General features: G+C 42.6%; 1 protein-coding gene and 1 pseudogene across 1 annotated transcript; both read left to right on the forward strand.

The window, feature by feature from the left end:
- Positions 1 to 209: 209 nt before the first annotated feature.
- On the forward strand, positions 210 to 1,317 carry LOC126609255 (uncharacterized; annotated as a pseudogene).
- A 7,705-nt stretch (positions 1,318 to 9,022) lies between these two features.
- Positions 9,023 to 12,077, forward strand: LOC126608413 (pentatricopeptide repeat-containing protein At2g18940, chloroplastic-like). Its single transcript, XM_050276286.1, has one exon. It carries the CDS (start codon positions 9,302 to 9,304, stop codon positions 11,825 to 11,827), a length of 2,526 nt encoding a protein of 841 aa, XP_050132243.1. The 5' UTR covers positions 9,023 to 9,301; the 3' UTR covers positions 11,828 to 12,077.
- The last annotated feature ends 2,184 nt before the right edge of the window (positions 12,078 to 14,261 follow it).

Genomic DNA, 14,261 nt, shown 5'->3' on the forward strand with positions numbered 1-14,261 from the left:
AACTCGTCCATTCCTTGTGCTCCATTAGCATACACTCCATTCCAGCTCAATTTTGCTCTAAAATGCTCCATTTTGCACTTCTTTGCATACTTCGTCTCTAAACCTGAAATTGCACGAAAATGACTTTAAACACTAAAATAACTAAAGAAAAACAACATAAATGCTTAAGAACAAGCCAACTAAGTCGCATAAATATGCTCCTATCAATGATGGAACCTGCAACGAATGAAGGTGGGAAAAAGAGGCCTTCCCTGCCTGCTCAAGAGACGCATGCTGAGAAGAAGCCGAAAACTTCTTCCGCTACTCATGAGGGTTCACCAGCTACTCCCAACCTTGTGATTGACTTGACTTCCTTTAAGGCCGAGAAAGAAGAGGCTGCTAGATCTGTGTCGGTGGTTCCTACCATTCCGAAGGTTACTAGTTCGATTGCTGATAAGATTGCCCAGCGTAGAAGTTCCTCCCTGCCTCCGGTGCTGAAGTGTGTGCCAAAGCGTCCGTCTGAGACTAAGTCTGGTTCACCTTTGGAGAGGCTTGCTATTATGAAGAGTGACAAGGTGCCACTGCCTGCTAAAGTGGCGCCAAAACTCGTTCCCTCTGCTGCTAAGACTGACTCATTTGCTGAGAAGAAAGTGACTACTCGTGCAGGCAGTTGTGAGAAATCAACCAAGTCTGTTTCTAAGGAAGTTGTTGAGATTTGAGTACTTTTGAAACCAAATCTGCTTGAGGACATGGACATATATGCCAAGTTTGTTGATGGTGTCAAAAGAGTTGTTGGCCCAAGTTCATTTGCGAAGCATACGACCAAGTATAGAATGACTGCTCTGCTGACCATGATGCAGAAAATGGCACTTCTGGCAACCGAGTCTATGCTTCTTGATCAAGAGGATACCAAGGCTGCCAAGGAGGTGGCAAGAACTGTGGCAGCCGAAGCTTACTCCTTGGTCTAGAAAGTTAAGAAATTATAATCTAAGCGTGCAGCTTTGAAGGGGTCTAATATCTCCGCCCCCTACTTCTTTGCAGCTTGAGACCGCTCGTCAAGAGATCGTGGATTTAAAGATTAGGCTTGACGTGATCCAAGTAAAGTATGAAAGTGTAAATAAGGAGATCAAGTGTTACATACCTCAGATTCAAGATCTTGAGTGTGCCATCTCTGAATTCTACTCCACTGCTTATGCAAAGGATGAAGAACTGATCGATGCTTACAACCAAGTGATACACTTCAAGAAGGTTATTGATCGACTTGAACCTCAAGTGTTTGAACTTCAAGGTGCTTTGAAGATCAACGACAATCTGAAGAAAGAAGTGGATGAGCTATAGCTGGTTCGTGCTTGTCTACTTAAGGAGAATGAACAGTTGAATGGTTCGAGGCTGGGTTTGAGGCTTCGCTTACTCAAATTCAAACTAACTTCTACAAGCTAGGTTATGTAGATCATCTTTTTGGGCGGCCGTCTGACTTTGAGTTTTCTGGTAAAGACTTCAAGACCTTTTCTATTTCTCCGGAAGACTTACTCGCCTTCACTTTTGAGTCTTTTACTGGTGAAGTAGTCGGAGAGGTTGGTGCCCAGGCTAGGGCAATTAGGGGTGAAACGCCAGATGGTGTCGCTGTTGAGGGCGTCACGACTGCTGAAGGTGTTACGACCAAGTAGTCGTGGGATGTCCAAGCTACTGAAGAGTAGTCTTCTAGGTAGCCCTTAGGATTTTCTTTGTTGCTTTTGCTTAAATCCCTTCAGTCTTTTTGCTAGTTGTTTATCAATTTTGCTAGAAAATTTAATAAATTTGTTTCTTTCGCTTTTCTCCATCTTCGTTTGTTTTGTTCATGCCTTAACCTTTAGACTTTATAGGCCAGTGGCGGGCGTGCTGCTTTTCTATAAACAAACAGGCCTGCATAGCCTACGCAGTCGTAAATGTGTAGAACTTTGCAAAGTTGTTAACCATAGGGTTGGCAGCCAGATGCTTTACTTACAGAAGCAGACAAGTTCGCGTAACCACTAGGCTGTTAACCTTGGCTTTCTGTAATTTCGTAGATTGCGTAGCAAGTATCACAACACTTTAGGACTTGTTCTGCAGTGGTGAAGCTTATCGACTACATAGCATGTCGGCAGTTGATAAGGCTTCATATATGCATGCTAGCTTGTTTAACCTTTCACAAGAATGTGCAATTGTATAAGTCTAGCGTGGCTTTACTGCTCAAAGGGCAAGCCGTAAGTAGTATTCTGGAAATTGTAGGCTACCTTAGTGTACTCGGTAGCAGCTTTAGGTTTCCGAGGTAGCCATCCATGGGGCGTATTGCGTAATGTGCCCCCTCAGTCTCTAGGGCCCAATTCCCCGCGCATTAGGCCAAAAGACCCATTATCGTGCCAAGCATCAACACTCTACTTTTGGTGGTACAATATGCCCATAGGCATTTGGGGAGTTCGTCTGGTCATTTTCCCTTCTTGTCAGTGAAAGATTTCTTGAGGCAGTCGGGGATCGTCTTGTTGGATGCTTTGGCTTGCCCATTTCCTTGAGGATATCTCGGCGTGGACATATGCTGCTTGATGCCATACTTTTTGAAGAATTTTTCCAAATCTTTGCCCACGAATTACGAGCCGTTGTCGGTGACGATGGACTGAGCGATGCCAAATCAGCAAATGATGTTCCTTCACATAAAGCACTCTATGTTCATTTGAGTCGTGGTCGTTATGGGCTCTGCTTCTATCCATTTGGTGAAGTAATATGTTGCCATGATCATCATGCCTCTGCCCTAGTAGTAGACGGCAAATGTTCTACCAAGTTGATTTCCCATTGCATGAATGGCCAATGACTCGTTTGCGGATGTAGTTCGTTGTAGGTAGTGCTGGTACCAGCTTGTAGCGTTGGTAGTAATCGTACTTTTGTACTAACTTCTTAGCATCTTGGTGCATGGTAGACCAGTAGTAGCCTACGTTAAGAGCCTTCTGTGCTAATGATCGGCCTCAGGAGTGATTTCCACAAACGCCTTCGTGGATTGAGCTTAGAACCTTCAAGTTATCGGAAGGCGCTAGGCAGCGGAGATGTGGACCAGTGTAAGATCTTCGGATGAGAATACCGTTCCACATGTAGTAGTGTACCGCCTTTATTTGGAGCTTTCTAGATTCCAACCTTTCCGTGAAGAGTGTGCCATTGACTAGGTAGTCTATAATAGAACTTTGCCAATTGGGATTTATACTAACTTGTGACACTTCGGTTGTCGGTTCCTCCTCTATGTTTGGCTTGTCTAGATATTCCACCGGAATAGAGTGTTTGAGTTGATGGTCGAGGGCCATGCCTAGGCTGGTTAATGGATCCACATGGGCGTTGTTAGCCCACGGAACTTGAGTGAGAGTGTAAATTTGAAATGCCTCAAGTTGTTTGCGTACCTTCTCTAGGTATTGTGCCATCCTTGGATGTTTTTCCATGTACTCCCCAGTAGTCTGGCTAGTGATTAGCTAGGAATCGAAATGAATTGCAAGCTTCTTCACCCTCAAGTCTTTAGCCATTTGAAGGCCTGCTAGTAGGGCCTCGTACTCTGCTTCATTGTTGAATGCTTTAAAGCCCAGAGTGATCGCCTGCTCGAGCATTGAACTGTCTGGGATGACAAGAACCACACCTGCTCCCGAGCCTTTGTAGTTGGACATGCCGTCGACATGCAAATGCAAGAAGTCTTCGTTAGGGGAAACAGGCACTACTAAGGTGTGCTCGGCTGTTTCTGGGGTGTTGTTGGGTCGTTTTGTTGCGTCACCTAGGCTATGTGTGAATTTTGATATAAAGTCCACCAAGGCTTGGGCCTTTATAGCTGTGTGGGGTAAAAAAACTAAACCGTATTGGCCAAGTTCCAAAGTCTACTTCATCACTCGTTGAGAAGTGTCCGGACCATGTAGGATTGATTGTAGAGGATATTGAGCCATGACGATGACTATATAAGCTTGAAAATATGGTCTAAGCTTTCAAGTTGCAACAACTAGCGCCAAAATTAATTTTTCGATCTTCAGGTATTTAGTTTCCACATCGAGAAGAGTTTTAGAAGTGTAGAATACAGGTAGTTGGGCCCCCAACTCTTCTCGTATGAAGGTAGAGCTCACTGCTACTTCGAAGACTGCCAAGTAGATATATAAGTCTTCCGCTACTTCAACTTGGATAGTAAATGAGGTGATGTAAGATACTTCTTTAGGTCTTGGAAAGCTCTTTCAAACTTTTCATCCCATTTGTCTCATTATGCCCTTTTGATGGCCTTGAAAAAGGGCTTGCATCGATCGGTGGATTGTGAGAAAAAGCGGTTGAGGGTGGCTACTCGTCCGGTCAAGCTCTAGATCTCCTTCAAGGTAATGAGAGATTTCATCTCTAGGATTGCTCGGATTTGCTTGGAATGTGCTTCGATTCCTCGTTAGGTTACTTGGTACCCTAAGAATCTGCCTGAAGATACTCCAAATATGCATTTGATGGGGTTGAGCTTCATCTTGTACTTTATAAGGATGCTAAAAGTTTTCACCAGGTTGTCGATGTGGGCTGACCGCTGCTTGCCCTTCACCATGATGTCATCGACATAGACTTCCATGGTTACCCCAATTTGCTTCTTGAACATCATGTTTACTAACCTCTGGTAAGTGGCTTTCGTGTTCTTGAGGCCAAAAGGCATGACTTTGTAACAGTAGGTGCCTTGCTCGATCACGAACGTGATTTTTTCCTTGTCAGGCTCGTACATGACTATTTGTCCAAAAAGCTGAGCAGTTGGTTCCCAGAAGTTGAATCTACTAGTAGATCGATTCGGGGAAGTGGATACAGATCTTTTGAGCATGCTTTGTTGAGGTTGGTGTAGTCTACGTAAACCCTCAATTTGCCATTCTCTTTCTTCACGACTAGCACGACGTTGGCAAACTATGCTGAGTGTGCTACCTCTTCTATGAATCCAGCCTCCAGTAGCTTGTTAATTTCTACTTCGATGATCGCTACTCGCTCAAGTGCGAAATGTTTTCTCTTTTGGATCACCAGTTTGGCAGCAAGGCCGACGTGCAACTTATGACAAGTTATCTTGGGATCAACATGTCGGAAGGTGACCATGCAAAAATGTTACAGTTTTCCCTAAGAAAAGCTGTGAGTTCTTCCTTCTCAGTTGGGCTTAGACGTGAGCCGATTCTAGCCTTCTTTTTCGGCTGCTAGGGATTAAGAATGATGTCATCAGCGTCCTCTTCGGGTTTCCATCCTATCTTGTTTGCTTGGGCGCCATCTTCTTGATTCGCTTGCTATAATTGCTATTTGGTATCCTATTCGTCCCTTTGGACCTCGGTAGCCTTTGCGGGGTAAAGGTTTTCTTCTTTGACTCCTTTAATACATGCACAGTGCATCGTTGAGATGTGGCCTGGTCAGACTTGATCTCTCCAGCTTTTCCTCTCGGGATGCGGAATCGAATCTTTTGATACTTGACAGAAGTGACGGCATTCAGCTTGATCAACCAAGGTTTCCCAAGAATCCCATTGTAGGGAGATGGGTCACTTACGATCGTGAACATCTACTTTGAGACAACTGGTGGTGTTTTCACATCAAGTGCGATGTGGCCGATGGTAGTTGAGGTGTGCCTGTTGAACCCGGTGAGTACCTCTGCTCGAGTATAATTGTGCTTTCCAGGCCCATCTTCTGAATGACTGAGAGTTGAAGTAGATTGACTACACTTCCATTGTCGACCATCATTCTGTCAACTATAGCATAGGCTAGTTGGACAGATACTACTAGTACGTCGTCGTGTGGATAATTGACGCATTCTGCATCCTGCTCGATGAAGCCAATGATGGTTCCAGGTTGAGTGTCGGTTGTTTGGACATGTGAGACTAGTAAAACTTGCTGGATCTTCCTTTTTTGGAGTTGTTGGTGGCCCCCAAGTGCTCGGATTCGGCGAAAATGCCATTGATTCGAATCGCCTTGGTTGATGGCTCTTCATCATCATCTACGTTCCTTCTAGGATGCATAACTAGCTTGTTTAAGCATTTGTCGACCTTGCCTTCTTTCACGAGCTTTTCTAGGTAGTTCTTCCAAGTATAGCAATCGTCGATTGTGTGTCTAGGACCTCAGTGGAATGCGTATTATTTGGTGTGATCTAATTTGGAAATATCTCCCTTTGATTGTTTCGGCAACTTGAACCATGGCTCATTCTTAATGTTGCGAAAGATTTGGTGGATCAGAATTGAGAACTTAGAGGTTCTTAGTCGTCAAGCCTTATTTGGTCGTGGGTCGGTCTTTACGTTTGGCCTTCTGCCTGCTTTTGTTGGACTGCTTCCCATTCTCATTCTTTTGAGCCACTGCCGACTCTTTTCAAGGCTGCTCGGGCACTTTGTCTGCTTGTCGAGCTTCGTCCCAAATTGTATGCTTCTCTGCCAGAGCAAAGAAGTATGCTAGAGTAAGATATTATTTCATAATCATTTCTCCGAACAGTGAGTGGTTTGCTGGGAGTCCTTTTTGGAAGACTGCACTTGCTATCGAGTTGTCGCATCCGACGATCTTCTCTTTCTCTGCTTTGAACCTCTTTACGTAGTCGCGGAGCGACTCATTTGAGTTCTTCTTCATGTTGAACAAGTGGTCAGACTTTTCTTGATCGAGCGGTAGGATAAGTATTCTTTGGTGAAAACCAAGGAAAAATCATCAAAACTTCAGATGGATCATGGTGGCAAAGTATGAAACCAATCTTTTACCTCGCCTTATAAAGTGACGGCGAATATTTTACACATAAGGGCATCGTTGTTCCAATAAAGGACCATCATGCTTTGGTAGTGCTTCAAGTGCCTCTCCGGATCTCCATCTCCTTTAAAAGATGTGAAATGTGACATACTAAACTTACGTGGAGGCTCTGCATACTCGATCTCATCCTTGAAGGGTAACCTGCTCATGTTGGTTATGTCCCATCGTAATGCTTCGTCGGCCACTTCGTTGCATTGGAAATCACATAATCGTTCGTTGAAGAACCTTTCTACCTCTTCCTGAATTTGCCTTTGTTGGGGGTAGTGGAGCTCTCGGCTGCCCCCGATCTTAGCCTACTGGTCTAGGCTTTTCTTCTACATACTCAGCTCGTCTACGCCAAGGCTATAATGCATAAGTTAAATTCGTAGCAGGTAAGGGAATTATTCGCAGGTTGCCGGTTGAACTTGAGCCGGATTGAGTGACTGCTTATCTTCGTCCGTCGTGTTGCCTAATCCGATGTGATGTGGATGATGATCCTTGCTGGCCTAGTAGTGAATGAACCAACCGTGAGTGTATACTCGTTCGTAGCAGGTAAGGGAATTCTTCGCAGGTTGCCGGTTAAACTTGGCCTAGTTAAAAGGCTGCTCATGTTGATTATCGGAGTGTGGTCCCAACCGTGAGTGTATACTCGTTCGTGGGCTTAGTCGAGAGTGCATACTCCTATGCGAGCTAAGACAAGAGTATATGCTATCTTGGGGGCCCAATCGGGAGTGTACGCTGCTTGAACACTCTGTTCGTAGATGGTCGAGTGGCTGCTTGTCGGGACGCTACTGGAGAGGTTCCTCGTCTACCCTTGTCCTACTTCGAGACACCTCGTCTGGGGCACGTTGGATCTCGGTGTGCAGCAAGAGTTGATTCACCAAGGTTGTTTGTTATGCAAGGGCGCTCGTCAACTCTATGACTTGTCGAGACAAGTGTTGTTCGCCATTCGGATTGGAAGAGCTTGGAAGGAATGCGCCTCCTTAAGCAGTGGAAGAGTGGTAGACTTCGAGAGTGAGATTTAAGTTGGGAAATGTCAAATCCGCGGAGAAATGTGGTGAAAATGCCCCCAGCTCGATCGTAGGTTCTGAAATTTAAAGCCGGGATGGTTAAACTAATCTTAGGCCGAATTGGGCTGCTTGGGAAGCCACATGAGTATGCTGGGCCATGGGAGCAGGTTAGACCATGGGAGTGGGCTGCCTGGGATGTGGTGCATGCGAGTGCGAGGCTTGGGCTCGACTTGGCAACACATTGGGCTTTCATTGGGTTTAGGCGATGCGGGCCAACTCGACTAGGGCTTGGGCCCTTGAAGGTTGAAGAGGCACGACTTAGGCCGTGGCCTTAGAGTCGTGGGTTTTACTAAAGGTGGCTGTTGTGGTGGCCACCATGGTGGTTGCCACGGTGGTGCCTCTCCACTCACCGCTATGTTGAGTCTTGTAGATCGTCGCAGTCCTAATCCTTGAATGTTGGAATTTCCGTTCGTCGAGGTTTTCGAATCTCTTGCCATTGTACTTGAATGCGGAAGTCTTCTACGAGCGTTTGATCAAGACTCAATTTGTAGATGCAAATTTTTTCTTCCTTGTTCTTGGACAAAATTGCACCTACAAAACAAACAACATCTTAGGTCAAGGCTAAGAGCCTCACATGCCCACGATGATTTGGGGGGGGGTGACTTTGGCCAAAGAACCTTCGATGCCAAAGTTAGAATTTTGAGGGAAAAATGTTTGGATAATTTAGAGAATTTAGCAAGAGAATTGGAATTGAGTTTTGGAGAGAAGGAGGGTATTTATATAGGGGTGTGGCCAGCCCCCTTGGGTGGAGATGGACCGGCCACTTGGATGGCTTTGTGGGTGAGTTCATGATTTGTGGTTAATTAGCAAATTAATTGAATAATAAATCAATTAATTAGCTAATTAATATAATAAAAAAGAATGATTTGGGGGTTACCTTGTGGAGAATATTTGATGAGGATGGATGAAATAAGTTATAAATAAATACATATTTTGGGCACTTTTGACTTGATTGATGGATGATTGTCCACTGCTCGCGCGTAGGAATTCCGGTGTGCCTCGAGGGTAATTTTGTCATTTTTACCAAAAAAATCCACATGTCGCCTTTTGATTATTTTTGGCTCCACACGGAGGATCTAGAATTTGAATCTTGATATTGGAGATGCTTATTTTTGGTTGTTAATTTGATCAAATTTATATTATGTGGTTGAATTAGTTCATCTTGCCCAATTTTATCCAAATACAAAGGTCATACTTCTTAAAAAAGAACTTAAAAATGATATATTAGGATGTGAATATAGTAACCTTTTGAAACCCAATCTTTTCCCCAATATCATCTTGAATAGAGACCAGTCATCTCTCACATCCCACTCCCTCTGTGTCTGTTCTACAAAATCAATCTTCCAATCCAACACCCTCTTCCATAAAAACAAACATCTCTTTCTTGTATCAAAACCCACACAGAAATGCACTCCTTATCTCTCGCTCCCACCAAATCCAATCTCCTATGTTCCTTCTCCAACTCCTCACCCATATAGCTTCGTCTCCTCCACTGTAACAAAACCGAGAAATCCCATTTCTCTGAAACAATGGAAGGTACTCTCTTTCCATCTCGACCTGTGTATCCCATCCCAGCAAACAGACCAACGCAGCCAAACCCTCCTGTGAAATTCAATTCAACGACGCTGCCACCGCCTCCTCAGTCGCCAGCTCCGCCGTTTCCTATAGACTCCCTCCTCCAGCACCTCCTGAGCCTCTCCTCGCCGCCCAACACTCCCCACAAGCTCAAACCCTTAAACCCACTTCACCAAACCAATGGCAGTCTCCTTTCTCTTCAAATTTCGGCGGATTCGACCTCCAAACAGCATCAAATGAAGAAACCCACTTCAGTTTTAGTCCCAAATTTCGAGGACGATCGAGAGCTGCTGAAATCAGGAGATGGGGTTCTCGACTTTTTGACTATAAAGGGTAAGTTGATGTTCAATTCCATTGTAGAGCAGCCTTTGCATGGTTTGGACTATTACTTTGGTTCTGTGAAGTTTGAGTTACTTGAAGTTGATTTGATTAGTTTGTTGAAAGCATTAGACCTTTCTGGCAATTGGGAAAGAGCCTTTTTGTTGTTTGAATGGATTCTGTCCAACGTAAGCTCTGAAAATTTAAAATTAAATAGCCAGATGATTGAGTTAATGGTTAGAATTCTTGGGAGAGAGTCGCAGCATACGATTGCATCGAAGCTGTTTGATGTAATTCCCATAGAAGAATACACGCTGGATGTCCGAGCTTACACGACGATCCTTCATGCGCACTCTCGTACTGGTAAGTACGAAAGTGCAATTGACTTGTTTGACAAAATGGTGGAAATTGGAATCTCACCAACTTTGGTCACTTACAATGTCATGCTTGATGTTTATGGGAAGATGGGTCGATCTTGGGATAAGATTTTAGGCCTCTTGGATGAGATGAGGAGCAAGGGATTTGAATTTGATGAGTTTACTTGTAGTACGGTGATATCTGCCTGTGGAAGAGAGGGTTTGTTGAATGAAGCAAATGAGTTCTTTATTGGATTAAAGTCACAAGGGTATGTACCCGGAACTGTAACTTATAATGCGTTGTTACAAGTTTTTGGCAAGGCAGGGGTATTTACAGAGGCCTTGAGCATATTAAAAGAAATGGAGGATAATAATTGCCCACCTGATGCTGTTACTTACAATGAGCTTGTGGCAGCTTATGTGAGGGCAGGATTCTCCGAGGAAGGTGCATCTGTCATAGAGACGATGACCCAAAAAGGAACAATGCCAAATGCTGTTACATACACGACTGTGATAAATGCATACGGTAAAGCTGGAAAGGAGGAGGAGGCTCTAAGGTTGTTCAACCGTATGAAGGCAACAGGTTGTGTTCCTAATGTTTGCACATACAACGCTGTTCTCGGACTGCTGGGAAAGAAGTCACTGCCCGAGGAGATGATAAAGATACTTTGTGAAATGAAGTCAAGTGGTTGTGCCCCAAACCGTATTACATGGAACACAATGCTTGCCATGTGTGGTGATAAGGGTAGGCACAAGTATGTGAACCAGGTATTTCGAGAAATGAAGAATTGTGGTTTTGAGCCTGACAGAGACACATTCAATACCTTGATCAGTGCATATGGACGGTGTGGATCAGAAATAGATGCTGCACAGATGTACGATGAGATGATCAAAGCAGGATTTACTCCATGCGTTACAACTTACAATGCACTTCTAAATGCTCTGGCACGGCGAGGGGACTGGAGAGCAGCAGAAGCTGCTATGCTAGACATGAGAAATAAGGGCTTCAAGCCTAATGAAACCTCGTATTCATTGATGATCAACTGTTATGCTAAAGGAGGGAATGTAAAGGGGATCGAGAGAATTGAGAGAGAAATTTATGGCGGTTATATTTTTCCCAGCTGGATTCTTTTGAGAACGCTTATTCTTGCAAATTTCAAGTGTAGAGCCCTGGACAGCATGGAGAGGGCATTCCATCAATTGCAGAACATCGGATACAAACCTGACTTGGTTGTATTCAACTCCATGCTTTCAATTTTTGCTAGAAACAACATGTATGATCGGGCCAATGACATGTTGTACATGATTCGTGAAAACGGCCTTCAGCCAGATCTCGTAACTTACAATAGTTTGATGGACATGTACGCCAGAAAGGGAGAGTGCTGGAAAGCAGAAGAAATCCTCATGGCCCTACAAAATTCTGGTGGGAAACCAGACCTTGTCTCTTATAACACAGTCATCAAAGGGTTTTGCAGGCAAGGGCACATGCAGGAGGCCATAAGAATTCTCTCGGAGATGACAACTAGAGGAATTCGGCCGTGTATTTTCACCTACAATACTTTCATCACAGGCTATGCAGGGCAGGGAATGTTCTCAGAAATAGATGAAGTGATTAGCTATATGACTCAGAACAATTGCAGGCCGAATGAGCTGAGCTACAAGATTGCGGTGGATGGTTATTGTAAAGCGAGAAAATATAAAGAAGCCATAGACTTTCTGTCCACGATTAAGGAGATTGATAGTTCGATTGATGATCAATATGTGCAAAGACTTGCTTCTCGCATTCGGGGCAATTTGGATTCATGAATTATTGACTGTTCACTGTTGGTTTCTTTTTGCTCTTTTTGTAATAGCACCTGCATATATAGGGTTTCCAGCGAATGTAATTGTAAAAGAATGTAACATTCAGCTATTTGGTTGTCCTATAGAGACCTTTGTTACTTTGTTGTTGGGTATTGTTGTGAATTTCTTAATGTAAGGAATGGTGCTTTCGTTGTGACAACAAGCGTTTGTAAATAGACATATATACCAAATTGACCTATTTCCGAGTTTGAAACCATTACTTATCAATACATATTCGATAAACATCGTAATTCGTAGTGCCAAAAATTCAAATGAAAGAGTTAAACCGATGAATGATCAACGAAAGAGTATAATTCCAACTGATTGAAAACGAGTCATACCGTTGATAAGGTGTCGGGGTGGTTCGGGTCAGGATCCCATACGAAACTCACTACTCAAATCCCCAACCAATCCCTTTTAGACCGGATTTCCGAAAACCAAAACCGAACAGAAATTTTGGTCTTTCTGAATTTTGGGATTCTTGAAAATTTTTCGGGATTTCTGTACTGTTGAGCTAAAAAAAAGCCAAAAAATTCAAAATACAAGTGAATTTTTTCTTGAGAAAGACAAGATTGCTCTCATTAAATGGTTTAGGGCAAAACACTAACCCCATGGCCAGCCACCTCCTCCTATACATGCCTCTATCTCCACAAAATTTTGGTAAATTTCCTGCTACGTCTACAAGCCCTAAATACTCACTCTTTTGAAAAAAGCTAACTTAAGCATTAGAGGTCCGTTGGTCAAACCCCCCCTCCCGTGGGCGTGTGAAGCTTTGATCTTTGATCAAGTGTGTTATTGTTTTGTAAGTACAAATTCGTCAAGACTAAAGACGACAGATTTTTGGTACGACAGGTACAGTTTGGGATGTTACACTCAAGTTCTTTGAATTCCAAAGATGGACATATGAATGATATAAGGTTTTGCTTGATTTTACCTTTTTTAGGGTTGGACTTTCACACATTGAGTAGATGGAGTTGGATTTCCGGAACGAAAGACGTAGAGACTATAACATTTGAAGAGGGAAAGACGATGTAGTAGATCTTGGCTCAAGCTGGGGAGAGGCGGAGTCAAGGTGTAGAGTGATGAGATTGAGTTGAGAGAGTTCAAGATAAGTATGACGAGAGACAGAGAAAATGATGAGAGACTGAGAGAGATGTGACTGAATTGGACGGTTGAGATTTAAATCTCAACTAATCCAACAATCCTGAAAACTAATTAAAAATTAAATACATACATATATATATATATATATAATTTATATTTCGGTACGGTTCTGGATTACTGAACGAAGGCATGTGGGATTTCGAATCCCGTATCGATTTTTGTTAGTGCATTTTAGTAGGTTTTTTGAATCAGTACATTGTGCATTTTGGGATATTTAAGGATGTCTAATGCATATCTTTGTAAATGTTAGATGGATTAAGGATGCTATATGAATTATAGTTCATCTTTTGGTCTTGGAAATGTTTTGTTTGAAGTGGACTTTGGGTTCATCTTTTGGTTATATGAGTATTTATGTGGGATTTGTGTTCATCTCTAGCTTACATCATGTGTTGATGTGGGATTTGTGTTTATGTAAAATTTGGTTTTTTTAGGTTGTATTATCTTCTAAAATTGGACCCTTTAAAAAATGATTTTTTAAATATTTTTTTAGATGACGTGGACTACTTTTGGTGGGAAAAAATTGTGTTAAAATTTATTTTTTTTTCAAAAAAATTATTTAAAAAAAATGATGTGGAAAATTTTTGGTGGGAAATTTACTTGGCAGACCAACGTGCAAGTCCATATGTGGAGAATGTGGGACCCAGCATAAGCCATGTTAGCATATAACGAAGGAATTGGCAGACAACGTAACGGAGGTAGAACATTGCAACAAATTCGTACATAAGGTATGGACATTGAAATTTTTTAAAGATGAGGTATGAAACTATGGATGACTCAATAGTTGAGATAGTTTTGTGTAATTTACCCTAAATCAAAATGCAAATGTCCTTGACACCAAGCAAACAGAAAAAGAAACACAATTCAAATGTACATATGCATCCATAATACAAATATACATCCACACATACAAATACATCTACCATGCAGTAAGAATGTTAGTTCGAGCACAATAATTTAAGCCAAAAGGGACTTATCAAGAGATTGAAAAAAAGGTCTAGAAAAAGAGAGAAAAAAAGCAGGATGTAATTAAACACCTTAAGATCATTCTATCAAAAAAAAAAAAAAAATGAAATCGAAACTTGAATGTCAAATTTGGAGATCTAGGAGAGAAAATGACCTTCTCTTTTTAAATATGTGCCTTATCTCAATAGGTGAACCGTGGAGAGAAAGATCTAATTGAGAAATGCTCCCATGTAGTTGCAATAGGTGAAACCAGTTTGGTTTTTACTTCTTA

Source organism: Malus sylvestris, chromosome 16 (assembly GCF_916048215.2).
Source record: "Malus sylvestris chromosome 16, drMalSylv7.2, whole genome shotgun sequence".
In the NCBI taxonomy this organism is placed as follows: domain Eukaryota; kingdom Viridiplantae; phylum Streptophyta; class Magnoliopsida; order Rosales; family Rosaceae; genus Malus; species Malus sylvestris.

Coding starts and splice junctions, on each gene's coding strand:
- LOC126608413 (XM_050276286.1), top strand. CDS start 9,302: ATGGAAGGTACTCTCTTTCCATCTCGACCTGTGTATCCCATCCCAGCA.